The sequence below is a fragment of the Salvelinus fontinalis genome, chromosome 14 (assembly GCF_029448725.1).
Source record: "Salvelinus fontinalis isolate EN_2023a chromosome 14, ASM2944872v1, whole genome shotgun sequence".
Classification (NCBI taxonomy): domain Eukaryota; kingdom Metazoa; phylum Chordata; class Actinopteri; order Salmoniformes; family Salmonidae; genus Salvelinus; species Salvelinus fontinalis.
Genome location: NC_074678.1, coordinates 17,077,447 through 17,105,385, shown reverse-complemented (window position 1 = coordinate 17,105,385; position 27,939 = coordinate 17,077,447). Strand labels below are relative to the sequence as shown.

General features: G+C 44.3%; 1 protein-coding gene across 1 annotated transcript in view; it reads right to left on the bottom strand.

Moving 5' to 3' along the window:
• The window catches only part of cdh2 (cadherin 2, type 1, N-cadherin (neuronal)), a 77,710-nt gene extending 54,810 nt beyond the window's left edge, over window positions 1-22,900 (bottom strand). The window contains exons 1-2 of the mRNA XM_055944064.1: window positions 22,649-22,900; window positions 20,168-20,306 (exon numbers count right to left, since the gene is read on the bottom strand). Of these exons, the coding sequence (XP_055800039.1) occupies window positions 20,168-20,306; window positions 22,649-22,696 (187 nt within the window). The 5' untranslated portion in view covers window positions 22,697-22,900. The remainder of the gene's footprint in view (window positions 1-20,167; window positions 20,307-22,648) is intronic.
• Window positions 22,901-27,939: the final 5,039 nt, after the last annotated feature.

Here is a 27,939-nt window from a genome sequence, read left to right as displayed (position 1 = left end):
TGAGGTTGTTTATGCTTCATGGTTAGGCATATGTTTCTTACGGTGTGTGAGGTTGTTTATGCTTCATGGTTAGGCATATGTTTCATACGGTGTGTGAGGTTGTTTTATGCTTCATGGTTAGGCATATGTTTCATACGGTGTGTGAGGTTGTTTATGCTTCATGGTTAGGCCTGTTTCATACGGTGTGTGAGGTTGTTTATGCTTCATGGTTAGGCATATGTTTCATACGGTGTGTGAGGTTGTTTTATGCTTCATGGTTAGGCATATGTTTCTTACGGTGTGTGAGGTTGTTTATGCATCATGGTTAGGCATATGTTTCTTACGGTGTGTGAGGTTGTTTATGCTTCATGGTTAGGCCTGTTTCATACGGTGTGTGAGGTTGTTTTCTGCTTCATGGTTAGGCATATGTTTCTTACGGTGTGTGAGGTTGTTTTATGCTTCATGGTTAGGCATATGTTTCATACGGTGTGTGAGGTTGTTTATGCTTCATGGTTAGGCCTGTTTCATACGGTGTGTGAGATTGTTTTATGCTTCATGGTTAGGCATATGTTTCATACGGTGTGTGAGGTTGTTTATGCTTCATGGTTAGGCCTATGTTTCTTACGGTGTGTGAGGTTGTTTATGCTTCATGGTTAGGCATATGTTTCTTACGGTGTGTGAGATTGTTTTATGCTTCATGGTTAGGCCTGTTTCATACGGTGTGTGAGGTTGTTTTATGCTTCATGGTTAGGCCTGTTTCATACGGTGTGTGAGGTTGTTTATGCTTCATGGTTAGGCATATGTTTCATACGGTGTGCAAGGTTGTTTATGCTTCATGGTTAGGCATATGTTTTATACGGTGTGTGAGGTTGTTTATGCTTCATGGATAGGCCTATGTTTCTTACGGTGTGTGAGGTTGTTTTATGCTTCATGGTTAGGCCTGTTTCATACGGTGTGTGAGGTTGTTTTATGCTTCATGGTTAGGCATATGTTTCATACGGTGTGTGAGGTTGTTTATGCTTCATGGTTAGGCCTGTTTCATACGGTGTGTGAGGTTGTTTATGCTTCATGGTTAGGCATATGTTTCATACGGTGTGTGAGGTTGTTTTATGCTTCATGGTTAGGCATATGTTTCTTACGGTGTGTGAGGTTGTTTATGCATCATGGTTAGGCATATGTTTCTTACGGTGTGTGAGGTTGTTTATGCTTCATGGTTAGGCCTGTTTCATACGGTGTGTGAGGTTGTTTTATGCTTCATGGTTAGGCATATGTTTCTTACGGTGTGTGAGGTTGTTTTATGCTTCATGGTTAGGCATATGTTTCATACGGTGTGTGAGGTTGTTTATGCTTCATGGTTAGGCCTGTTTCATACGGTGTGTGAGATTGTTTTATGCTTCATGGTTAGGCATATGTTTCATACGGTGTGTGAGGTTGTTTATGCTTCATGGTTAGGCCTATGTTTCTTACGGTGTGTGAGGTTGTTTATGCTTCATGGTTAGGCATATGTTTCTTACGGTGTGTGAGATTGTTTTATGCTTCATGGTTAGGCCTGTTTCATACGGTGTGTGAGGTTGTTTTATGCTTCATGGTTAGGCCTGTTTCATACGGTGTGTGAGGTTGTTTATGCTTCATGGTTAGGCATATGTTTCATACGGTGTGCAAGGTTGTTTATGCTTCATGGTTAGGCATATGTTTTATACGGTGTGTGAGGTTGTTTATGCTTCATGGATAGGCCTATGTTTCTTACGGTGTGTGAGGTTGTTTTATGCTTCATGGTTAGGCACATGTTTCATACGGTGTGTGAGGTTTTTTATGCTTCATGGTTAGGCATATGTTTCTTACGGTGTGTGAGATTGTTTTATGCTTCATGGTTAGGCACATGTTTCATACGGTGTGTGAGGTTGTTTTATGCTTCATGGTTAGGCCTGTTTCATACGGTGTGTGAGGTTGTTTATGCTTCCTGGTTAGGCATATGTTTCTTACGGTGTGTGAGGTTGTTTATGCATCATGGTTAGGCATATGTTTCTTACGGTGTGTGAGGTTGTTTATGCTTCATGGTTAGGCCTGTTTCATACGGTGTGTGAGGTTGTTTTATGCTTCATGGTTAGGCATATGTTTCTTACGGTGTGTGAGGTTGTTTTATGCTTCATGGTTAGGCATATGTTTCATACGGTGTGTGAGGTTGTTTATGCTTCATGGTTAGGCCTGTTTCATACGGTGTGTGAGATTGTTTTATGCTTCATGGTTAGGCATATGTTTCATACGGTGTGTGAGGTTGTTTATGCTTCATGGTTAGGCCTATGTTTCTTACGGTGTGTGAGGTTGTTTATGCTTCATGGTTAGGCATATGTTTCTTACGGTGTGTGAGATTGTTTTATGCTTCATGGTTAGGCCTGTTTCATACGGTGTGTGAGGTTGTTTTATGCTTCATGGTTAGGCCTGTTTCATACGGTGTGTGAGGTTGTTTATGCTTCATGGTTAGGCATATGTTTCATACGGTGTGCAAGGTTGTTTATGCTTCATGGTTAGGCATATGTTTTATACGGTGTGTGAGGTTGTTTATGCTTCATGGATAGGCCTATGTTTCTTACGGTGTGTGAGGTTGTTTTATGCTTCATGGTTAGGCACATGTTTCATACGGTGTGTGAGGTTTTTTATGCTTCATGGTTAGGCATATGTTTCTTACGGTGTGTGAGATTGTTTTATGCTTCATGGTTAGGCACATGTTTCATACGGTGTGTGAGGTTGTTTTATGCTTCATGGTTAGGCCTGTTTCATACGGTGTGTGAGGTTGTTTATGCTTCCTGGTTAGGCATATGTTTCTTACGGTGTGTGAGGTTGTTTATGCTTCATGGTTAGGCATATGTTTCATACGGTGTGTGAGGTTGTTTATGCTTCATGGTTAGGCATATGTTTCATACGGTGTGTGAGGTTGTTTATGCTTCCTGGTTAGGCATATGTTTCTTACGGTGTGTGAGGTTGTTTTATGCTTCATGGTTAGGCATATGTTTCTTACGGTGTGTGAGGTTGTTTATGCTTCATGGTTAGGCATATGTTTCTTACGGTGTGTGAGGTTGTTTTATGCTTCATGGTTAGGCCTGTTTCATACGGTGTGTGAGGTTTTTTATGCTTCATGGTTAGGCCTGTTTCATACGGTGTGTGAGGTTGTTTATGCTTCATGGTTAGGCATATGTTTCATACGGTGTGTGAGGTTGTTTATGCTTCATGGTTAGGCCTGTTTCATACGGTGTGTGAGGTTGTTTATGCTTCATGGTTAGGCATATGTTTCATACGGTGTGTGAGGTTGTTTATGCTTCATGGTTAGGCATATGTTTCATACGGTGTGTGAGGTTGTTTATGCTTCATGGTTAGGCATATGTTTCATACGGTGTGTGAGGTTGTTTATGCTTCATGGTTAGGCCTGTTTCATACGGTGTGTGAGGTTGTTTTATGCTTCATGGTTAGGCATATGTTTCTTACGGTGTGTGAGGTTGTTTTATGCTTCATGGTTAGGCATATGTTTCATACGGTGTGTGAGGTTGTTCATGCTTCATGGTTAGGCCTGTTTCATACGGTGTGTGAGGTTGTTTATGCTTCATGGTTAGGCATATGTTTCATACGGTGTGTGAGGTTGTTTATGCTTCATGGTTAGGCATATGTTTCATACGGTGTGTGAGGTTGTTTATGCTTCATGGTTAGGCCTGTTTCATACGGTGTGTGAGGTTGTTTATGCTTCATGGTTAGGCATATGTTTCATACGGTGTGTGAGGTTGTTTATGCTTCATGGTTAGGCCTGTTTCATACGGTGTGTGAGGTTGTTTATGCTTCATGGTTAGGCATATGTTTCATACGGTGTGTGAGGTTGTTTATGCTTCATGGTTAGGCATATGTTTCATACGGTGTGTGAGGTTGTTTATGCTTCATGGTTAGGCATATGTTTCTTACGGTGTGTGAGGTTGTTTATGCTTCATGGTTAGGCATATGTTTCTTACGGTGTGTGAGGTTGTTTATGCTTCATGGTTAGGCCTGTTTCATACGGTGTTTATGTTGTTTTATGGCCTGGTAAAGGTATGTCATGTCCCTGGCAAGTGGGTAATTCTAAATAGAGCATGTTGGGGAGGGGTACGGGGATAGGAGGTAGGGGTTTTGAGGGCTAATTCTAAACAGAGCAGGTTGGGGAGGGTTAGGGGGATAGCGGGTAGGGGTTTTGAGGGCTAATTCTAAACAGAGCAGGTTGGGAAGGGGGTAAACAGTGTAGGTCGGAAAGAGGTTAGGGACTTGGGGAAGGGGTAGGACGTTTGAGGGCTCATTCAAAACAGAGCAGTTCGGATAGTGGGACAGGGGTTAGGGCCTTTGGGGGGGGGGGGGGGGGGGTAGTGGTAGGGGTTAGGGGTTAGGGGTTGAGTGGTAGGGGGAGGGGCAATTTGGCGGATCTAAACACCAGTCCAGCTGTCAAGCTTGGGGAGCAGACCAAACAGATCAAACATACACAGACAGGAGACATACAGACAGAGCTAATCCTTATAGGACAGTTGTCATGGTACAGACCTCACCCTGATATTGGCACGGACACACACGCAACAACACACAAAGAGACATACACAAACATTCCTGACCCTGAAAACGACAATAGGTTATGCCAGACGGGTGGTATAACCTACACACAGACACAAAAGCATACACACACAGAGAAAGAGTTGTCAGGCTGATGGGTTGGATTATCACTGACATGGATATAGGTTGTCTAAAAGGTGCCCCCCTAACCCGTACTCTTACCCTAACCCAAAAACCTAACCTTAACCCTAAACCCCCTAGAAATAACATTTGACCTTGTGGTGACCAGTTGGTAACATTTTTGGTCATTTACTATTCCTCACAAGAATAGTTAAACATGTCCACACACACACACACACACACACACACACACACACACACACACACACACACACACACACACACACACACACACACACACACACACACACACACACACACACACACACACACTAGCCAAAAACAGCAGGATGAGAGTAGAGAGGGGTAATGTCATGAGCAGAGAGGGGTAATGTCATGAACAGAGAGGGGTAATGTCATGAACAAAGAGGGGTAATGTCATTACAGATCCCTATGCTGTACTTTCAATGCCACCCACCCCTGGCCCCAACACAGAGTCTGTCAGGGACTGTGTGTGTCTGAGGGCCTAGAGAGGCTGTCACCACAGATTAAACCAGAGACTCTCTGTGCCTCTAACAATATCATCTCTCCTACCCCTGCCATCTCACACTCCCTCCCTCTCCCCTTCTTCTCTCCATTCCCTCTCTCCGACAACCTTCCCTCAATCTGATTTGCGTGTGCCTGCATTAATTAGCAGGAGAGTCTAGTGAGCGTGTCTGTGTGTGTGTGTGTGTGTTGGACCAGTGGGAGCAGTGATGAGGTCGTGACATGGTTGTGTGTGTACATGTTTATGTCTGTGTGCGTGTGTATATGTGTATGTATGTGTGTGTGATGATGATGATGTGGATGGAGGTCTAATAGACCTTGACAGGCCTAAACGCCACTGACATGCCCAACTGATTACATTTCCTCTCCATTAACTTAAGATACAGCCTGCCTCCCGAATGGCACCCTATTCCTTTTTAGTGCATTACTTTTGACTAAAAAGTAGTGCATTGTATAGGGAATAGGGTGCCATTTGGGATGCAGGCACACCAGGATTTCTGTTATGAAAATGTGGCGCTGGACATTTGACTAGCCGCATTTTAATTTACCAGACATTTGCGAAATTTACCGTACCCTGAGGCCTATGCATTGGGTGCGTAACCTAATTAGGGCGTACACCCACGGTGCACAGAATGAAATAAATCACATTTCGATTATGGTAATCAATTTTAACAGAACATGTCGAGGATGCAATGACGTGTGTTGTTTATACCGTGCACTTTGAATATGTTATAATAAATGTCCACATTTACTTTTCCTCACAAACACGATGAGTAACAAACAGCTAAATCACTAGCTTATGCATTGGCAGCTCGTGAGTTTCAAGTTTGGGGAAGCAAATTTTCCCCATAAAAATGCACCTTAGGGCCTCCCGGGTGGGGCAGTGGTCTAAGGCACTGCATCGCAGTGCTAGCCGTGCCACCAGAGACTCTGGGTTTGAGCCCAGGCTCTGTCGTAGCCGGCCGCGACTGGGAGGTCCATGGGGCGGTGCACAATTGGCCAAGCGTCGTCCGGGTTAGGGAGGGTTTGGCCGGCAGGGATATCCTTGTCTCATCGCGCACTAGCAACTCCTGTGGCAGGCCGGGCGCAGTGCATGCTGACCAGGTCGCTAGGTGTACAGTGTTTCCTCCGACACATTGGTGCGGCTGGCTTCCGGGTTGGATGTGTGCTGTGTTAAGAAGCAGTGCGGCTTGGTTGGGTTGTGTTTCGGAGGACGCATGGCTCTCGACCTTCGTCTCTCCCGAGCCCGTACGGGAGTTGTAGAGATGAGACAAGATAGTAACTACTAACAATTGGGGAGTAAAAGGGGGTAATAGTAAAAAAGTTAATAAATATGCACCTTTATAATAAAGCATTCCATGCATATCACATGTTCAGACTTATGTAAGATTGCCTACTATTCCTAATGTGATGAGTAGATTATATAGTCAAAATTTTGGCTAATAATATAACTCAATCACTGTTCGCAAAAAAGACTGTTCAATGCATGGCTGAGCATGTACAGTATTGTATCAGGTACTTTTCAGCCTTTTATAAACACATTTCATGGCTGAGCGTGTATAGTATTGTATCAGGTACTTTTCAGCCTTTTATAAACACATTTCATGGCTGAGCGTGTACAGTATTGTATCAGGTACTTTTAAGCCTTTTATAAACACATTTCATGGCTGAGCGTGTATAGTATTGTATCAGGTACTTTTCAGCCTTTTATAAACACAGTTCATGAAATTCTACTACACTTTATATGACTAGACACATTAGCAGAATCTTTTTTAATACGACAAATTACAGGGTAGCCTACTCTGCCAACACTGACAAACAGATCAATAAAAACTAAGTTGTAAATATAATAGGCCTACGAGAAGGGGAGACAAACAGAATGTGACGTCACAAGAAGGGGAGACAAATAGAATATGACGTCACGAGAAGGGGAGACAAATAGAATATGACGTCACGAGAAGGGGAGACAAATAGAATATGACGTCACGAGAAGGGGAGACAAACAGAATGTGACGTCACGAGAAGGGGAGACAAATATAATATGACGTCACGAGAAGGGGAGACAAACAGAATATGACGTCACGAGAAGGGGAGACAAACAGAATGTGACGTCACGAGAAGGGGAGACAAATATAATATGACATCACGAGAAGGGGAGACAAACAGAATGTGACGTCACGAGAAGGGGAGACAAATAGAATATGACATCACGAGAAGGGGAGACAAATATAATATGACGTCACGAGAAGGGGAGACAAATAGAATATGACGTCACGAGAAGGGGAGACAAACAGAATGTGACGTCACGAGAAGGGGAGACAAATATAATATGACATCACGAGAAGGGGAGACAAACAGAATGTGACGTCACGAGAAGGGGAGACAAATAGAATATGACGTCACGAGAAGGGGAGACAAAGAGAATATGACGTCATGAGAAGGGGAAACAAATAGAATATGACGTCACAAGAATGGGAGACAAATAGAATATGACGTCACGAGAAGGGGAGACAAATAGAATATGACGTCACGAGAATGGGAGACAAACAGAAAGTGATGTCACGAGAAAGGGAGACAAATAGAATATGACGTCACGAGAAGGGGAGACAAACAGAATGTGACGTCACGAGAAGGGGAGACAAATAGAATATGACGTCACGAGAAGGGGAGACAAACAGAATATGACGTCACGAGAAGGGGAGACAAATATAATATGACGTCACGAGAAGGGGAGACAAACAGAAAGTGACGTCACGAGAAGGGGAGACAAACAGAATATGACGTCACGAGAAGGGGAAACAAACAGAATGTGACGTCACGAGAAGGGGAGACAAACAGAATGTGACGTCACGAGAAGGGGAGACAAACAGAATGTGACGTCACGAGAAGGGGAGACAAATAGAATGTGACGTCACGAGAAGGGGAGACAAATAGAATGTGACGTCACGAGAAGGGGAGACAAATAGAATATGACGTCACGAGAAGGGGAGACAAATAGAATGTGACGTCACGAGAATGGGAGACAAATAGAATACGACGTCACGAGAAGGGGAGACAAATATAATATGACGTCACGAGAAGGGGAGACAAATATAATATGACGTCACGAGAAGGGGAGACAAACAGAATGTGACGTCACGAGAAGGGGAGACAAATATAATATGACATCACGAGAAGGGGAGTCAAACAGAATGTGACGTCATGAGAAGGGAGAAAAACAGAATATGACGTCACGAGAAGGGGAGACAAATAGAATATGACGTCACGAGAATGGGAGACAAATAGAATATGACGTCATGAGAATGGGAGACAAACAGAAAATGACGTCACGAGAAGGGGAGACAAACAGAAAATGACGTCACGAGAAGGGGAGACAAATAGAATATGACATCACGAGAAGGGGAGACAAACAGAATATGGCGTCACGAGAAGGGGAGACAAATAGAATATGACGTCACGAGAAGGGGAGACAAATAGAATATGACTTCACGAGAAGGGGAGACAAATAGAATATGACGTCACGAGAAGGGGAGACAAACAGAATGTGACGTCACGAGAAGGGGAGACAAATAGAATATGACGTCACGAGAAGGGGAGACAAACAGAATGTGACGTCACGAGAAGGGGAGACAAATAGAATATGACGTCACGAGAAGGGGAGACAAATAGAATATGACGTCACGAGAAGGGGAGACAAATAGAATATGACGTCACGAGAATGGGAGACAAATAGAATATGACGTCACGAGAAGGGGAGACAAATATAATATGACGTCACGAGAAGGGGAGAAAAACAGAATATGACGTCACGAGAAAGGGAGACAAATAGAATGTGACGTAACGAGAAGGGGAGACAAACAGAATATGACGTCACGAGAAGGGGAGACAAATAGAATATGACGTCACGAGAAGGGGAGACAAATAGAATATGACGTTACGAGAATGGGAGACAAATATAATATGACGTCACGAGAAGGGGAGACAAATAGAATATGACGTTACGAGAATGGGAGACAAATATAATATGACGTCACGAGAAGGGGAGACAAATAGAATATGACTTCACGAGAAGGGGAGACAAATAGAATATGACGTCACGAGAAGGGGAGACAAACAGAATGTGACGTCACGAGAAGGGGAGACAAATAGAATATGACGTCACGAGAAGGGGAGACAAACAGAATGTGACGTCACGAGAAGGGGAGACAAATAGAATATGACGTCACGAGAAGGGGAGACAAATAGAATATGACGTCACGAGAAGGGGAGACAAATAGAATATGACGTCACGAGAATGGGAGACAAATAGAATATGACGTCACGAGAAGGGGAGACAAATATAATATGACGTCACGAGAAGGGGAGAAAAACAGAATATGACGTCACGAGAAAGGGAGACAAATAGAATGTGACGTAACGAGAAGGGGAGACAAACAGAATATGACGTCACGAGAAGGGGAGACAAATAGAATATGACGTCACGAGAAGGGGAGACAAATAGAATATGACGTTACGAGAATGGGAGACAAATATAATATGACGTCACGAGAAGGGGAGACAAATAGAATATGACGTTACGAGAATGGGAGACAAATATAATATGACGTCACGAGAAGGGGAGACAAATAGAATATGACGTCCTAAACTGGAAGAGGAAATGATTGTCCTAAAAAAAAAGATTTTAAGTAGAACTGACCCAACAATGATAAAGAGTGAATATGTGCAGTTCGCACTCACCGCGGATATGGCCGATGCACTCCGCCTATCCAATCAGACAGGCTATAGGCCTACTGTTGTTCACTCAATTAAGTTGAGAATTGTATAGGTAAAAGACAGATTTGAGACTTGTCATTGTCTTCTCTTTACAGCAATAGCCATTTGTTTTCCAAACTATGTTTTCCTGCGATTTAATGTAGAAATATTGCGATATTCCTGGCCGGGCCTCTTTTCACTGACAGTAACAACTCAACAATCATCTATTTGGTATTTGTTGTGCACGCTGCCCAAATTGTTTCTGGTGCCTTTCCTTCAGACTGTTGGCAATATGATTTCAAACAATACACAAGTTGTATTTTTAAGGCTAGGGGAAGCTAATTATCCTCTGTGGCCAAATCATGCTTTACTAGCCTATTTTGAATCTTTTTATTTATTTATGTAAGCTAATTAGGCTATATAATTCACTTAGGGACAGCTTCCCCTAGTTTTATGGATGTACCGCCTAAGAGCCTTAATCATCAATATGTCAATATACACTGCTCAAAAAAATAAAGGGAACACTTAAACAACACAATGTAACTCCAAGTCAATCACACTTCTGTGAAATCAAACTGTCCACTTAGGAAGTAACACTGATTGACAATAAATTTCACATGCTGTTGTGCAAATGGAATAGACAAAAGGTGGAAATTACAGGCAATTAGCAAGACACCCCCAAAAAAGGAGTGATTCTGCAGGTGGTGACCACAGACCACTTCTCAGTTCCTATGCTTCCTGGCTGATGTTTTGGTCACTTTTGAATGCTGGCGGTGCTCTCACTCTAGTGGTAGCATGAGACGGAGTCTACAACCCACACAAGTGGCTCAGATAGTGCAGTTCATCCAGGATGGCACATCAATGCGAGCTGTGGCAAAAAGGTTTGCTGTGTCTGTCAGCGTAGTGTCCAGAGCATGGAGGCGCTACCAGGAGACAGGCCAGTACATCAGGAGATGTGGAGGAGGCCTTAGGAGGGCAACAACCCAGCAGCAGGACCGCTACCTCCGCCTTTGTGCAAGGAGGTGCACTGCCAGCGCCCTGCAAAATGACCTCCAGCAGGCCACAAATGTGCATGTGTCTGCTCAAACGGTCAGAAACAGACTCCATGAAGGTGGTATGAGGGCCCGACGTTCACTGGTGGGGGTTGTGCTTACAGCCCAACACCGTGCAGGACGTTTGGCATTTGCCAGAGAACACCAAGATTGGCAAATTCGCCACTGGCGCCCTGTGCTCTTCACAGATGAAAGCAGGTTCACACTGAGCACATGAGCACATGTGACAGATGTGACAGAGTCTGGAGACGCCGTGGAGAACGTTCTGCTGCCTGCAACATCCTCCAGCATGACCGGTTTGGCGATGGGTCAGTCATGGTGTGAGGTGGCATTTCTTTGTGGGGCCGCACAGCCCTCCATGTGCTCGCCAGAGGTAGCCTGACTGCCAATAGGTACCGAGATGAGATCCTCAGACCCCTTGTGAGACCATATGCTGACACATGCACATTTGTGGCCTGCTGGAGGTCATTTTGCAGGGCGCTGGCAGTGCACCTCCTTGCACAAAGGCGGAGGTAGCAGTCCTGCTGCTGGGTTGTTGCCCTCCTACGGCCTCCTCCACATCTCCTGATGTACTGGCCTGTCTCCTGGTAGCGCCTCCATGCTCTGGACACTACGCTGACAGACACAGCAAACCTTTTTGCCACAGCTCGCATTGATGTATCATCCTGGATGAACTGCACTACCTGAGCCACTTGTGTGGGTTGTAGACTCCGTCTCATGCTACCACTAGAGTGAGAGCACCGCCAGCGTTCAAAAGTGACCAAAACATCAGCCAGGAAGCATAGGAACTGAGAAGTGGTCTGTGGTCACCACCTGCAGAATCACTCCTTTTTTGGGGGTGTCTTGCTAATTGCCTATAATTTCCACCTTTTGTCTATTCCATTTGCACAACAGCATGTGCAATTTATTGTCAATCAGTGTTGCTTCCTAAGTGGACAGTTTGATTTCACAGAAGTGTAAATGACTTGGAGTTACATTGTGTTGTTTAAGTGTTCCCTTTATTTATTTGAGCAGTATATTATCCCCCATAGTAAAAAAGTTGACCTATTCTATTGTTCAGCTTGTTGAGAAAGAAAATCGATAGATCCCAAATACAACCACTAGGCCTAGGCTACATAAAAAAAAGTTTGATGTAGCCTAGTCTGATGCAACAGATCAGGACGTTTAGCTTAAAATGTTGATCAACTATTATTTCTTCACATTATAAGTGCAGCAATGTGCACAAGCCTGGAGCTGCACGCAATCATAATATAGTGGCATATCCATTTGTATCTGTCATATCCACTGCACTCTCAGTTTTTATCTGTTAAATGTACTACAATATATCTGCATATTAACATGTTGTTAATGGCAGAAGCTAAGATGCAAAGGAGAGGAAAACAGAGGGTTTAACACACATCCACATGATTCACATGAGCTGAAGACTGAGAGCAGCGAGCGCACATTCCCTTTCCTTTTTACAACTCTCCCTACCTCTCTCTCAAACACACACACTCTCTCCCTACCTCTCTCTCTCTCAAACACACACACTCTCTCCCTACCTCTCTCTCTCTCAAACACACACACTCTCTCCCTACCTCTCTCTCTCTCAAACACACACACTCTCTCCCTACCTCTCTCTCAAACACACACACTCTCTCCCTACCTCTCTCTCAAACACACACACTCTCTCCCTACCTCTCTCTCTCAAACACACACACTCTCTCCCTACCTCTCTCTCAAACACACACACTCTCTCCCTACCTCTCTCTCAAACACACACACTCTCTCCCTACCTCTCTCTCAAACACACACACTCTCTCCCTACCTCTCTCTCAAACACACACACTCTCTCCCTACCTCTCTCTCAAACACACACACTCTCTCCCTACCTCTCTCTCAAACACACACACTCTCTCCCCACCTCTCTCTCAAACACACACACTCTCTCCCTACCTCTCTCTCAAACACACACACTCTCTCCCTACCTCTCTCAAACACACACACTCTCTCCCTACCTCTCTCTCAAACACACACACTCTCTCCCTACCTCTCTCTCAAACACACACACTCTCTCCCTACCTCTCTCTCAAACACACACACTCTCTCCCTACCTCTCTCTCAAACACACACACTCTCTCCCTACCTCTCTCAAACACACACACTCTCTCCCTACCTCTCTCTCAAACACACACACTCTCTCCCCACCTCTCTCAAACACACACACTCTCTCCCCACCTCTCTCTCAAACACACACACTCTCTCCCTACCTCTCTCTCAAACACACACACTCTCTCCCTACCTCTCTCTCAAACACACACACTCTCTCCCTACCTCTCAAACACACACACTCTCTCCCTACCTCTCTCTCAAACACACACACTCTCTCCCTACCTCTCTCTCAAACACACACACTCTCTCCCCACCTCTCTCAAACACACACACTCTCTCCCCACCTCTCTCTCAAACACACACACTCTCTCCCCACCTCTCTCTCAAACACACACACTCTCTCCCCACCTCTCTCTCAAACACACACACTCTCTCCCCACCTCTCTCTCAAACACACACACTCTCTCCCTACCTCTCACACACACACACACACACACACACACACACACACACACACACACACACACACACACACACACACACACACACACACACACACACACACACACACACACACACACACACACACACTCTCTCCCTAATTCTCTCTCAAACACACACACACTCTCTCCCTACCTCTCTCTCAAACACACACACACACACACACTTCAGAGGGTCAGTCACACACATTCTGAGTTCAAATAAGGATTCGGATAGATAAACTAATACTCTAAACATGTGGACAGTCAGACAGACAGGCAGCAGCCACGCACCCACACAACAATAACTGCACTGGACGGCTGAGGGAAGGCTTTCAAAATGCTAATATCAACTGATGATTAAGGCACACCAGTGCTTGCAAAGGCACACACTCGACACACAAACAGACAAACACACACAGGAACATACACAAGCACCCACACGTGCATCCCTTTCTGGGAGGCAGGTGAAAAATTCAACATCCCTCTTCTATCCATCCAAATAGGGAGGTAGAGAGGAAAGGAAGGAAAAACAGGAAGAGAGATAAAATAGAGAGGAGTAAAAAAGAAGTACACACACAAACAGAGGCATGCAGGGTAATCCTCACTCCCCCTCACTAGCAATCCTTACATACTTGTAGAGGTCTGCATGGCACGGCCCGGTGTTTCTCCTTCAGTCGGACACAGACATATAATCAGAACCAGACACAGTCAGAAGGCTAAACCCTTTCCACACACACACACACACACACACACACACACACACACACACACACACACACACACACACACACACACACACACACACACACACACACACACACACACACACACACACACACACACACACACACACACACACACACACGCACACACACACACACACACACACACGCTGGAAGTTGTGCGTGGTACTCTGACTAGAGTTCATGTTGAACTCTGAACTGTATCTGGCTCTGCTCTGTGATAGCTCTGCGGTCACTAACCGTCTCCTGCACTCACATCACCCCTCACTGACCGTGAAAAGACCACTGTGACCTTCCTGTTACTCCAGCGCAGTCCAACTGCTGTGATCATACCTCAAAACAGAAACCGCCCAGGGCAGAGAGAGAGCATGAAACAGTCTCAGAGGAAAACATAGAGAAAGTATGAAGGGATGTAGAAGAAGAGAGAGGGGTGCTTTATGTTAACGGCTGCTGTCTACTATTAAGCAGTCTCAAAGGGAAAACATAGAAAGTGGAGAGAAAGTCTGGAGGGATAAAGGAGAAAACAGAGGGGAGTTGTAGGTTTACTAATCAGACACGTGGAGTGATTGTGTTTGACAGAAGTCCCTCCTCTTTTAGGTAGTTCCCCTGAAGACCTGCACTAGCGCTTCCTTCTACCCACGCTAACATGTCACACACTCCCATACTGTACCCCAGATACATTAAACAGAGAGGGGGGTGGAGGGAGGTAAGAGAGAAACAAAGAGAGGGGATGGAGACTGAGAGAGAGAGTGAGAGAGCTAGACAGATAAAGAGAGAGCAAGACAGATAAGGAGAGAGAGAGAGAGCTAAACAGATGAGGGAGAGAGAGATACGACGAGAGAGAGAGAGAGAGAGAGCGAGAGAGCGAGCAAGCAAGTGAGAGAGAGGGAGCAATAGAGAGAGAGAGGGAGCGAGAGAGAGAGAGAAAGGGAGCAATAGAGAGAGGGAGCGAGAGAGAGAGAGAGAGAGAGGGGGAGATCTAACAAAATCATGAGAAAACAAAAAGATAATTACTTGACACATTGGAAATAATTAACAAAAAAACGGAGCAAACTAGAATGCTATTTGGCCCTAAACAGAGAGTACACAGTGGCAGAATACCTGACCACTGTGACTGACCAAAACTTAAGGAAAGCTTTGACTATGTACAGACTCAGTGAGCATAGCCTTGCTATTGAGAAAGGCCGCCGTAGGCAGACCTAGCTCTCAAGAGAAGACAGGCTATGTGCTCACTGCCCACAAAATGAGGTGGAAACTGAGCTGCACTTCCTAACCTCCTGCCAAATGTATGACCATATTAGAGACACATATTTCCCTCAGATTACACAGATCCACAAAGAATTCGAAAACAAATCTAATTTTGATAAACTCCCATATCTATTGTGGGAATACCACAGTCTGCAATCACAGCAGCAAGATGTTTCCACAAGAAAAGGGCATCCGGTGAAGAATAAACACCATTGAAAATACAACCTATATTTATGTTTATTTATTTTACCTTTTGTACTTTAACTACTTGCACATCATTACAACACTGTATATGGACATAATATGACATTTGAAATGTCTTTATTATTTTGGAACTTTTGTGAGTGTAATGTTTACTGTTCATTTTTTATTGTTCATTTAACTTTTGTTTATTATCTATTTCACTTGCTTTGGCAATGTAAACATATGTTTCCCCTGCAAATAAAGCCCTTAATTTGAAATTGAGAGAGAGCGAGAGAGAGAGAGAGAGAGAGAGAGAGAGAGAGAGAGAGAGAGAGAGAGAGAGAGAGAGACAGAGCGAGAGAGAGAGAGAGAGAGAGAGAGAGAGAGAGAGAGAGAGAGAGAGAGAGAGAGAGAGAGAGATAGAGAGAGAGAGAGAGGGGAGGGGGGGACAACGTAGAGAGAAACAGAGAAATTGGAAGATTAGAGAGGAAGAGAGAAAGGAAGATTAGAGAGAAAGAGAGAGAGAGAGAATGAAAGAGATAGAGCTCTCTGTCTCCAGTTCCCAAAATATGCAGCAGACAGAGACAGTGATGTATGGGGCAGACAGAGACGGTGATGTATGGGGTTGGGTGTAACTGGGACAGTCCTCCACACAGAGAAAAGAGAGAGAGCAGAGAGAGAGAATAAAGAGAAAACAGAGAGGAGGGAGATAGTGTGGTCAGGCATGAATAAAATCTGTCTTCTGCTTCCCAAGAGTTAGTGCAGTTGTGTGTGGAATTTCCATGTGTGAATGAATTGAAATGATACCATTGCACTATATGACCGTAATACAACCCCTCACTCTATTTCTGTCTGTCTGTCTGTCTGTCTGTCTGTCTGTCTGTCTGTCTGTCCGTCTGTCTCTATCTGTCCCTCTGTCTCTCTCTTTCTCACACACTCTGTCCATCACCGGGAAGGATGAGCAGGCTTTGAGTCAACCAGCCTTCACTCCACTCCCCTAGTCTCTGTCAGCAGGGTGGTCAGGTGAATCATTGACCATAAATACACAGACACAAGGACAGTCATGACCACACATCAAACAGTCAGTTCCACAATATTTAAAAAAAAAACAGCCCCAAAACTCCCATGTCTATTTCTAAAGATTGCTGCCGCCAACTTCCCCATACAGTGTGGTGAATCAGAAAAAGTCTGCATTGACCGGAGAGTGACCACTGGCTGACCACCATGTCCAAACAAACAAGCTGAGCCAACAGGCGAGCCAATCGCCCATAACCTAGACAGACAGCTCAATCAGCCAATCAGCTAATGCTTAGGTCAGGGTGAGAATGACAGTCCAGTCTATGAGGCAGCGGTGATCATCATGGTTCAGCAAAATAGAGATTTAACCTATTCACCAGCCAGGAACGCCAGATCACCACAAGAAACAACAACCACAGAGAAGAAGAGGAAGACATGGATGCAAAGACCGTAGGATGTGGCCCATATGTGGAGCGTCTATGAACTTTCCCCCACCCCATCCCTGATGCACATCCCTCTCCTTACATCTTTTTAGTCTATCTCTCCATCTCCTAATCCCTCTATTTCTCCCTCACCTAAACTCTACAACATCCTAGCCCCTCTCTCCTCCCCTAAACCCTTTCATCGCTCCACCCCTCATCCTAGCCCCTCTCTCCTCCCCTAAACCCTTTCATTGCTCCACCCCTCATCCTAGCCCCTCTCTCCTCCCCTAAACCCTTTCATTGCTCCACCCCTCATCCTAGCCCCTCTCTCCTCCCCTAAACCCTTTCATTGCTCCACCCCTCATCCTAGCCCCTCTCTCCTCCCCTAAACCCTTTCATCTCTCCACCCCTCATCCTAGCCCCTCTCTCCTCCACTAAACCCTTTCATCTCTCCACCCCTCATCCTAGCCCCTATCTCCTCCCCTAAACCCTTTCATCTCTCCACCCCTCATCCTAGCCCCTCTCTCCACCCCTAAACCCTTTCATTGCTCCACCCCTCATCCTAGCCCCTCTCTCCACCCCTAAACCCATTTAATTGCTCCACCCCTCATCCTAGCCCCTCTCTCCTCCCCTAAACCCTTTCATCGCTCCACTCCTCATCCTAGCCCCCCTCTCCTCCCCTAAACCAATTTAATTGCTCCACCCCTCATCCTAGCCCCTCTCCTCCCCTAAACCCTTTCATCCCTGTTCCTTATGATTTAAATTATGTCTCCTCTCCATCCCTTCATTAATAATTGACTATCTTCCTCCTGCTCCAATTAAATAATTAACTAAGCCTCCTGCTGTCTGTACCCCAGGGCAGTCTGTCTGTGACCCTCTATCTGTCTGTCGGTCTCTGTCACTCTCTGTGTGTGTGTGAGTGAAATTCTTTCCCATACTTTGGACTGGTGTGTGTGTGTGTGTGTGTGTGTACATACATACGGTTTCAAAGCTACCGGTAAGTTCACGAAACATTCAGTCATTTTAGTAATTAACTGAAAATCTTTGGCAATCTATCATAACTTTGGTAATGTATACTTGAATAACTTGTTAAAAATGTATTCATATATAGTATTCCTTTAAAAAAAAATCTGTGTCCATATTGTCCATGAGTTTCTAGTAGACAGACCATGGTTAAAGAGAAAATAGCGTAGTTAATGACAAAAGCATATAATCATCAATGGAATGATTTAACTCAACTCTTCCAACTACTGACTGTTCTTCACAACTGACACCAGTTCGACGCCATAACATTGACAATAAATACATATTGACATAGTCAAATAAATAAACACCAATGTTATTCACTAAGTTGGCGGTTTATATTTAGGATAATATTTTACAGCTTTTTCATTCTATTTTTATTTTTTATAATTGTATTTAATTATTTCATATATTTTACATGTGATAAGGTCACACAGAGGGCCAGAGATAATTACAGACACCTGTGAAAATTTGAAGTACCCAAAAGGGCCAATAGATATCTTGTGAAAGATTACATAAAATCCTTGAAAGATAACAAACTTCTTGCAGTTTACTGGTAAGTTTGAAGTAATATACCCTCACTTTGCAACCCTATGTGTACAACACTTGATGGCTAATGTCCTGATACAAAGAACAGAGGAAGTGAATCAGCAGGACAATCAAAAGATCATTACATCATAACACACACACACACACACACACACACACACAAACACACACACACAAATACACACACACACTCACTAAATCCAGTCAGACTGTGGTATGTCATGCCCTGGTGTGAAATTCTTATTGGAGAGATGGGAAAGGGGGATGCTCTCTCTCTCTATCTCTCTCCCTCACTCAGACCCCCTCTGTCTCGCAATTCAATTTCAATTTAAGTGCTTTATTGGCATGGGAAACATGTTTACATTGCCAAAGCAAGTGAAATAGATAATAAACAGAAGTGAACTAAAAATATATATTTTTTACTCTCTCTCTCCCTTTCTAGCTCCCTCTCTCTCCCTATCCCTCCCTCCCTCCCTATCTCTCTCCCTCCCTCTTTGTGTTTACCATAGCTTCCTGTCAGATCACTACCTTGCAAGAGTTTGACAGCTTCACAGGAGCCAATGAAATGTAAATAAAACAAATAGCCAACAGACTAGAAACTATAAAAGGACATCTAGCACAATAAACTGTGAATGAACCATCCTGAACACACAGACTCACAGCTAGGTCTGCCTCGGTATGCATCTGGCACTATCAACTGTGAATGAACCATCCTGAACACACAGACTCACAGCTAGGTCTGCCTCGGTATGCATCTGGCACTATCAACTGTGAATGAACCATCCTGAACACACAGACTCACAGCTAGGTCTGCCTCGGTATGCATCTGGCACTATCAACTGTGAATGAACCATCCTGAACACACAGACTCACAGCTAGGTCTGCCTCGGTATGCATCTGGCACTATCAACCGCACAGCTTAGTAACACTCATTCACACACACGCACCCCGAGTGGATCACAGACAGAGGTCATTGATCAGAGGATGGATATAGGCTGGCCAGATCAATCTCATTGATCACACACTGTTTCATCAGCATGTGGAGTGTGCGTGTGGGGAAACACCCAATATGTGTGTTTGTGTGTGTGTGTCAATGAGTGCGTATGGGGAAACACCCACTGTCAGTGTTGTGTGTGTGTGTCAATGAGTGTGTGTGGGGAAACACCCACTGTGTATGAGACGAGCTAGACGGTTTCAGCCCCTCCCCCACTCTGCCCCCGACCCTCACACTGTCTCGCTGATACTCACCTAATCCTCCCCCTCCCTCAGTGTTCATAAGGGAAAACTCCTCCATACTGTTGTGCAGACTCCACCCACTTACTGAGTGTGTGTGTGTGTGTGTGTGTGTGTGCATTCGACGTGTGCTTATGCGTCCACACAGACAGGTGTTTGTGTGTAAGACGTACCGGTGAGGAGTGCTTGTCCCTCTCTCAGCTCCTCGTCCACGGCAATACTGTACTCCTCCTGGGAGAACCCTTGTGTGCACGGCAACGACCTCTGCCTCCGTGGCAACGACCCCACGGCCCGCCCGCCATGCACAGCAACCTGGAAAACAGAGAATTAGAACAGAACGGTGTGAGCTACAATAATCAATATAATCCTAGAGGGGTTACACGTACTTATAAATGTATGCACTCACTGCACTATAAACTGCTTTGGAAAAGTGTCTGCTGAGTAGTTTATATTAATAGAGGTAACAACAATGTAATAACCACTAAGAAATATCATGATAGGCAAGAGAAGAGACATATTAACCAGCTCCAAATGCAATATAATATAGACTGCATAAAAGAAACATATTCTAAATGAAATATAACAACATGTATGACTATATAAGAGCAACAATGATGGCACATTAGGAGGGGCCCTGTTCAGTGGCAGAAGGCCACCTCTCTATGCTCCCCTCCCTGCCCCCTACCCGATCCCCTCCCCCCTCACAGAGCAGCACAATGGCATACGTCCCTCAGGCAGGTGATTCGAGTAATAAGGGTAAGGGTTAGTGGGTAGCATGATTAGCCTGTCGACATCCCAAATGGCACCCTATTCCTTATAGTGCTCTACTTTTGACCAGGGTGCCATTTGGGATCCAGACCCTGCTACTACAGAACTTCAGAAAGTCAACACACCCTCCACCTTCACCCTCGTGGTGATCACAGATCTGACATGGCTATATACAGGTGAAAGCTATGTATTAGAACCTATTGCTTGCTTTCACCTATAAGATGGTTTTCAGATCAGTCATTAGTTCAGGGGAGATATGAAGGAATAGGGTATTTCAGAAGTATTCAAGATCAGTGTATGTGATTGTGTCAAAAACCTGTAACCCTTCCATGTGAATTTACTCATTCAATTCTAATCAATTCTAATCTGCAAATTCTCTGCAATCACTCTATTGATTTGCTTCTCAGTTGTTTATCTTACTTTCCAACATAAAACGTATCTATACATGTTTCAAATACCTATACTGTGCTAAATGAATACATTAACACAAGGGATATGCTAAACCAAACGGGTTGGGTAGCCTATAGTACATGCTTTGAGGGGATGGGGAAGCTTTCGAGACAAACACGGTGAATAAATATGAGTTACAATCCCAGTGTTTATAACATAACCGCGAGCTGAAATATAGTAAACTGTAGCCTACTCGATAGGCATTATAAATCTGTTCAGTTAATGTACTCCTCATTTAACAACGCGATAGGCATGAGAAATCTGTCCAGCGTCCTCATTTTACAACGTGTTAGCGAAGCGCACACTAACTCAACATTCAACAACATCCACCCTGCTCGGGTGATTGACCACGGCTTTGTTGTCGGCATGGGACTGACCCTAACCCGAGATGTTGGGTTTACTCGGGTCATCTCTGTAATGTTGATATAGGTTTGCAAATTAGATTATGGTGTAGCCAACGGACTAAAAAACAATAGGCTATCCATGTGTGTGTGTGTGTGTGCGTTTGTGTGTACCGTGCATGTGTTTTGAATCATTAGCATCTCTAAAAACCATTCATCTGATCTGATTTGTGTTGCGGCAACGGGCGATTGTCCCGCGGCTACTTTAATGTCCGTAAATTGTTACAGTTGTTGGTGAGCCGTAGCCTAAACATCCGATTCAGTCCATGGGTTCAACTTCAGCCTGGTGACGCGTCTACCAAAGTATACAAAAGTCCCAAATAGCCATAACAGCATTCCATATAGGCGTAGCCTATAGATTCTGAATTATGGGTGAATACGGAGCAGACAAATGTGTCCCTCTTGGCAAAAACTGGTTGAATCAACGTTGTTAATACGTCATTTCAACAACACAAATTAAATGCGATGATGTTGAACGTGGAAAGCTGATTGGATTTGCAAAAAGTCATCAACGTAAGGGAATAGCGTCATTTTTTCAACCAACTTTTAAATAAAATCCAATGGCATGGTGACATTTTTTTGTTGATTTCACGTTGAAAATTCACGTTAGTTGACAACTCAACCAAATGTAAATCAAAATTAGACGCGGAACTGTGACCTCTCTGCCCAGTGCGGTAGCTCGATTATGAAATTCGGTAAATGCCCACCATCATCAGAGAGCAGTTCAAACTTCAAGATTAGGCTACTATAACAAACAGGCTACCCTATCACTGCAAGCTCGAAGGCTAGACCAATGTTGTTATCACAAGCACGGATACATTTTAGCATAACGAAATCCTCAAATAGGTAACGTTTGAGCGTGATTCTAATGCATAGTCGAAAATCAATATAAGCCAACGACCTAATATCGAGGCAATGTAGAGGGAAATAAATGCAGTCTATCCCCGCAGATTGAGTCAAAGAGAGCCAACTCATCAGACCACGTCCCACCACCACACACACACCACTCCGACTACCAACACAGCCTGTTCTTACCTGCACAGCTGCCAGTAGCATCAATAGAGCGCCCGCAGTAATAAACATTATACAAATTCCTTTTTTCGAATGCGTTGTGAAAAGTCCCTCTTTCTTCGCGGTCAAATTTGAGAATTCCCACTAGGAAACGGGCGACAGCGGCATGTAGAAGGCAGCCTCTTCTCTCTCTTTTCTCCGTCCCTGCTCTGTTCTGTGCTATGCTGCTGATCGAAGCGCACTCTTGACTGGTACTGAGGCTGAACGACTGACTACCAGTCGGGGCGACCAACAACATGGGCCTCAGTGTCTCCACCTAGCGGACAACATCAAATATGGAAGGAATCACAAAAAAAGGCATTTCTATCGGACGTTTTCCTCTCTCCTCTCCCGTTAGAGAATGACAGACCACGCCTCTCCTGCATAACAAAATGAGTCCTCATCATTATCCCTACTAGTGTTGTTACAATACCATAACTTTGACCTCGATACCGATACCATATTTACTATCACAATATCTGATACCATCACGATACTCAATTGGACTATACTAAATAGAAAATAAATTGTATATTAGCCAAAGTGACAGAATGGCACTTGATCCAGAGAGATTAACGCAGCTACTACTCTGTTCAATCAAATCCCCCCACCCCAAATTGGTGTGAACACATATTTGCACATGTTATCGCAGGTTCAGCAAAATGCTTATGTTTCTAGCTCCAACCATCCAGTAATACCTTACAATACAAAACATTTTCAATGGGAGTGACTTATTGAGCTTGACAAACAATCTGTTTCCCTTCAATTTGAGACTTATTTTATTTTACTGATCAACAACATTTGCATATAAGAATATTGTTTTATAAAAGTGTGCACTGTCTCTTTAACCAGTAATTACATTATTCAGGAGGCAAGAGGGGGTAGCCCTTCAGAGCCCAATAGACAGTGGAGGTGTCATAATATCAATAAAACCTAGCGGTAAAAATCTGTAGTGGTTCCAATCGTTTTTTCCCCATTCATTTTTCCATCTGGGATTTTAGAACTACTTTATATAAGGTCTGTTTCATGTAGGCTTATCCTATGCTGACATTTTGATGGACATGGAATTCTCTCTCGAACAAAGTAAGTTTGATCAATATATTAGCCTCAATTTAGTCAAATTCAAAATGCTAATTAGTAACAGAGGAGACCTCAGCAAGACTACAGGTCATCTCTAGCCGACACTCCCAACTGCTGTTCACAACCCGAGTGGGGGACTTTGTCCAATCCATACATTTTTTCCGTCCTCTTTCTCTGTCTTAGCTAGTCACTGACTACACTTTAGTTATCTAGTTAGCAGAGCAGTAGATACAAAATAATAATTGGTTTTACTTAGCCTAGATAATTGTTTATACAGTATATCAACGTTGGTGTCTATTTTTAATATTTTTGATTTGTCCTTTATTTAACCAGGTAGGCTTGTTGAGAACAAGTTTTCATTTACAACTGCGACCTGGCCAAGATAGAACACAGCAGTTCGACACATACAACAACACAGAGTTACACATGGAATAAACAAATATACAGTCAATAATACAGTAGAACAAAGAAAAATCTATATACAGTGAGTGCATATGAGGTAAGATAAGGGAGGTAAAGGCAATAAATAGGCCATGGTGGCGAAGTAATTACAATATAGCAATTAGACACTGGAATGGTAGATGTGCAGAAGATGAATGTGCAAGTAGAGATACTGGGGTGCAAAGGAGCAAGATAAAAAAATAAATACAGTATGGGGATGAGGTAGACAGATGGGCTGTTTACAGATGGGCTATGTACAGGTGCAGTGCTCTGTGAGCTGCTCTGACAGCTGGTGCTTAAAGCTAGTGAGGGAGATATGGGTCTCCAGCTTCAGTGATTTTTGCAGTTCGTTCCAGTCATTGGCAGCAGAGAACTGGAAGCAAAGGCGGCCAAAGGAGGAATTGGCTTTGGGGGTGACCAGTGAGATATTCCTGCTGGAGCGTGTGCTACGGGTGGGTGCTGCTATGGTGACCAGTGAGCTGAGATAAGGCGTGGCTTTAACTAGCAGATACTTGTAGATGACCTGGAGCCAGTGGGTTTGGCGACGAGTACGAAGCGATGGCCAGCCAACGAGAGTGTACAGGTCGCAGTGGTGGGGCTTGGGGCTTTGGTGACAAAACGGAAGGCACTGTGATAGATTGCATCCAATTTGTTGAGTAGAGTGTTGGAGGCTATTTTACAGATGACATCGCCGAAGTCGAGGATCGGTAGGACGGTCAGTTTTACGAGGGTATGTTTGGCAGCATGAGTGAAGGACGCTTTGTTGTGAAATAGGAAGCCGATTCTAGATTTAATTTTGGATTGGAGATGCATAATGTGAGTCTTCAATGAGAGTTTACAGTCTAGCCAGGCACCTAGGTATTTTTTAGTTGTCCACATATTCTAAATCAGAACCGTCCAGAGTAGTGATGCTGGTTGGGCGTGCAGGTGCGGGCAGTGATCGGTTAAAGAGCATGCATTTAGTTTTACTTGCATTTAAGAGCAGTTGGAGGCCACGGAAGGAGTGTTGTATGGCATTGAAGCTTGACTGGAGGTTAGTTAACACAGTGTCCAAAGAAGGGCCAGAAGAATACAGAATAGTGTCGTGTGCATAGAGGTGGATCAGAGAATCACCAGCAGCGAGAGCGACATCTTTGATGTATACAGAGAAGAGAGTTGGCCCGAGATTTGAACCCTGTGTCACCCCCATAGAGACTGCAAGAGGTCCGGACAACAGGCCCTCAGATTTGACACAATGAACTCTATCAGAGAAGTAGTTGGTGAACCAGGCGAGGCAATCATTTGAGAAACCAAGAATGTCGAGTCTGCCAATAAGAATGTGCTGATTGACAGAGTCGAAAGCCTTGGCCAGGTCGATGAATACGGCTGCACAGTAATGTCTCTTATCGATGGCGGTTATGATATCGTTTAGGACCTTGAGCGTGGCTGAGGTGCACCCATGACCAGCTCTGAAATCTGATTGTATAGCGGAGAAGGTACGGTGGGATTCGAAATGGTCGGTAATCTGTTTGTTGACTTGGCTTTCGTAGACCTTAGAAAGGCAGGGTAGGATAGATATACGTAGGTCTGTAGCAATTTGGGTCTAGAGTGTCTCCCTCTTTGCAGATCCTTTTCAAAAGAGAGTGTCCAGATTGTCTAGCCCGGGTGATTTGTAGGGGTCCAAGTTTTGCAGTTCTTTAAGAACATCAGCTGTCTGGATTTGGGTGAAGGAGAAATGGGGGAGGCTTGGGCGATGGTCAGCTGTAGAAAAATGCTTATTGAAATTCTCAATTATAGTGGATTTATCAGCGGTGACAGTGTTTCCTAGCCTCAGTGCAGTGGACAGCTGGGAGGAGGTGCTCTTAATCTCCATGGACTTTACAGTGTCCCAGAACTTTTTTGAGTTTGTGCTACAGGATGCACATTTCTGCTTGAAAAAGCTAGCCTTAGCTTGCCTAACTGCCTGTGTATATTTGTTCCTAACTTCCCTGAAAAGTTGCATATCACTGGGGCTATTCGATGCTAATGCAGAACGCCACAGGATGTTTTTGTGCTGGTCAAGGGCAGTCAGATCTGGAGAGAACCAAGGGATATATCTATTCCTGGTTCAACATTTTTTGAAAGGGGCATGCTTATTTAAGATGGTGAGGAAGGCACTTTTAAAGAATGACCAGGCATCCTCTACTGACGGGATGAGGTCAATATCCTTCCAGGATACCCCGGCCAGGTCGATTAGGAAGGCCTGCTTGCTGAAGTGTTTTAGGGAGCGTTTGATAGTGATGAGGGGTGGTCGTTTGACCGCAGACCCGTTACGGATGCAGGCAATGAGGCAGTGATCGCTGAGATCTTGGTTGAAAACAGCAGAGGTGTATTTGGAGGGCAAGTTGGTTAGGATGACATCTATGAGTGTGCCCGTGTTTACGGATTTCGGGTTGTACCTGGTGGGTTCATTGATCATTTGTGAGAAATTGAGGGCATCATTCTTAGATTGTAGGATGTCCAGGGTGTTAAGCCAGTCACAGTTTAGGTGACCTAGCAGCACAAGCTCTGAAGATAGATGGGGGGCAATCAGTTCACATATGGTGTCCAAGGCACAGATAGGGGCTGAGGGTGGTCTATAGCAACCGGCAACGGTGAGGGACTTGTTTCTGGAGAGGTGGATTTTTAAAAGTAGAAGCTCGAATTGTTTGGGTACAGACCTTGATAGTAAGACAGAACTCTGCAGGCTATCTCTGCAGTAGATTGCAACACCGCCCCCTTGGTGGTCTTCCTGCGCCAGGATTCAGACACGGCTAGAACATCCGGGTTGGCAGAGTGTGCTAGGGCAGTGAATAAAACAAACTTAGGGAGGAGGCTTCTAATGTTAACATGCATGAAACCAAAGCTTTTACCATTACAGAAGTCAACAAATGATAGCGCCTGGGGAATGGGAGTGGAGCTAGGCACTGCAGGACCTGGATTAACCTCCACATCACCAGAAGAACAGAGGAGGAGTAGGATAAGGGTACGGCTAAAGGCTAAAATAACTCGTTGTCTATTACGTTCAGAACAGAGAGTAAAAGGAGCAGTTTTCTGGGCACGGTAGAATAGATTCAAGGCATAATGTACAGACAAAGGAATGGTATGATGTGGATACAGTGAGGGTAAACCTGTGCATAGAGTGACGATGAAAGAGATTTTGACCCTAGAAATATAATTTAAAATAAGTCCGATTTGCTCTGGTTTGAGTCGCGCTGTGTAGACTGGTGAGAGTTGTCCGTGCTAGAGGTGGCTGATGACCACTAGCAGTGGCTAGCTGACTACTAGCTAGTAGCTAGTTAGCTGGCTAGCTTCTGTTGGGGTTCCGGTTCAGGCGACGGTTCGGACGACGGATCAGCAGGGCTCCGTATGGTGGGTATAGTGGCCTAAGAATTTGTCTGATGGGCCTCTTAACTTGACGCTAGGGGTCAGATTTTATTTTTATTTTTAAATAATGTTCCCAAGGTAAATGGACTATTTCTCAGGTCCAAATCGTAGAATATGCATATAATTTACAGATTAGGATAGAAAACACTGCAAAGTTTCCAAAACTGTCAAAATATTGTCTGTGAGTATAATAAAACTGATTCTGCAGGTGAAAACCTGAGAAAATCTAACAACATTAATAACATACAGCTGGCAGGTTATACACTGTCGGCAGGATAGAACAGCAGCCTCTGGTAAGACAAGGGGTGAAGGTTTATGTATATTTGTAAACAACAGCTGGTGCACGATATCTAAGGAAGTCTCAAGGTTTT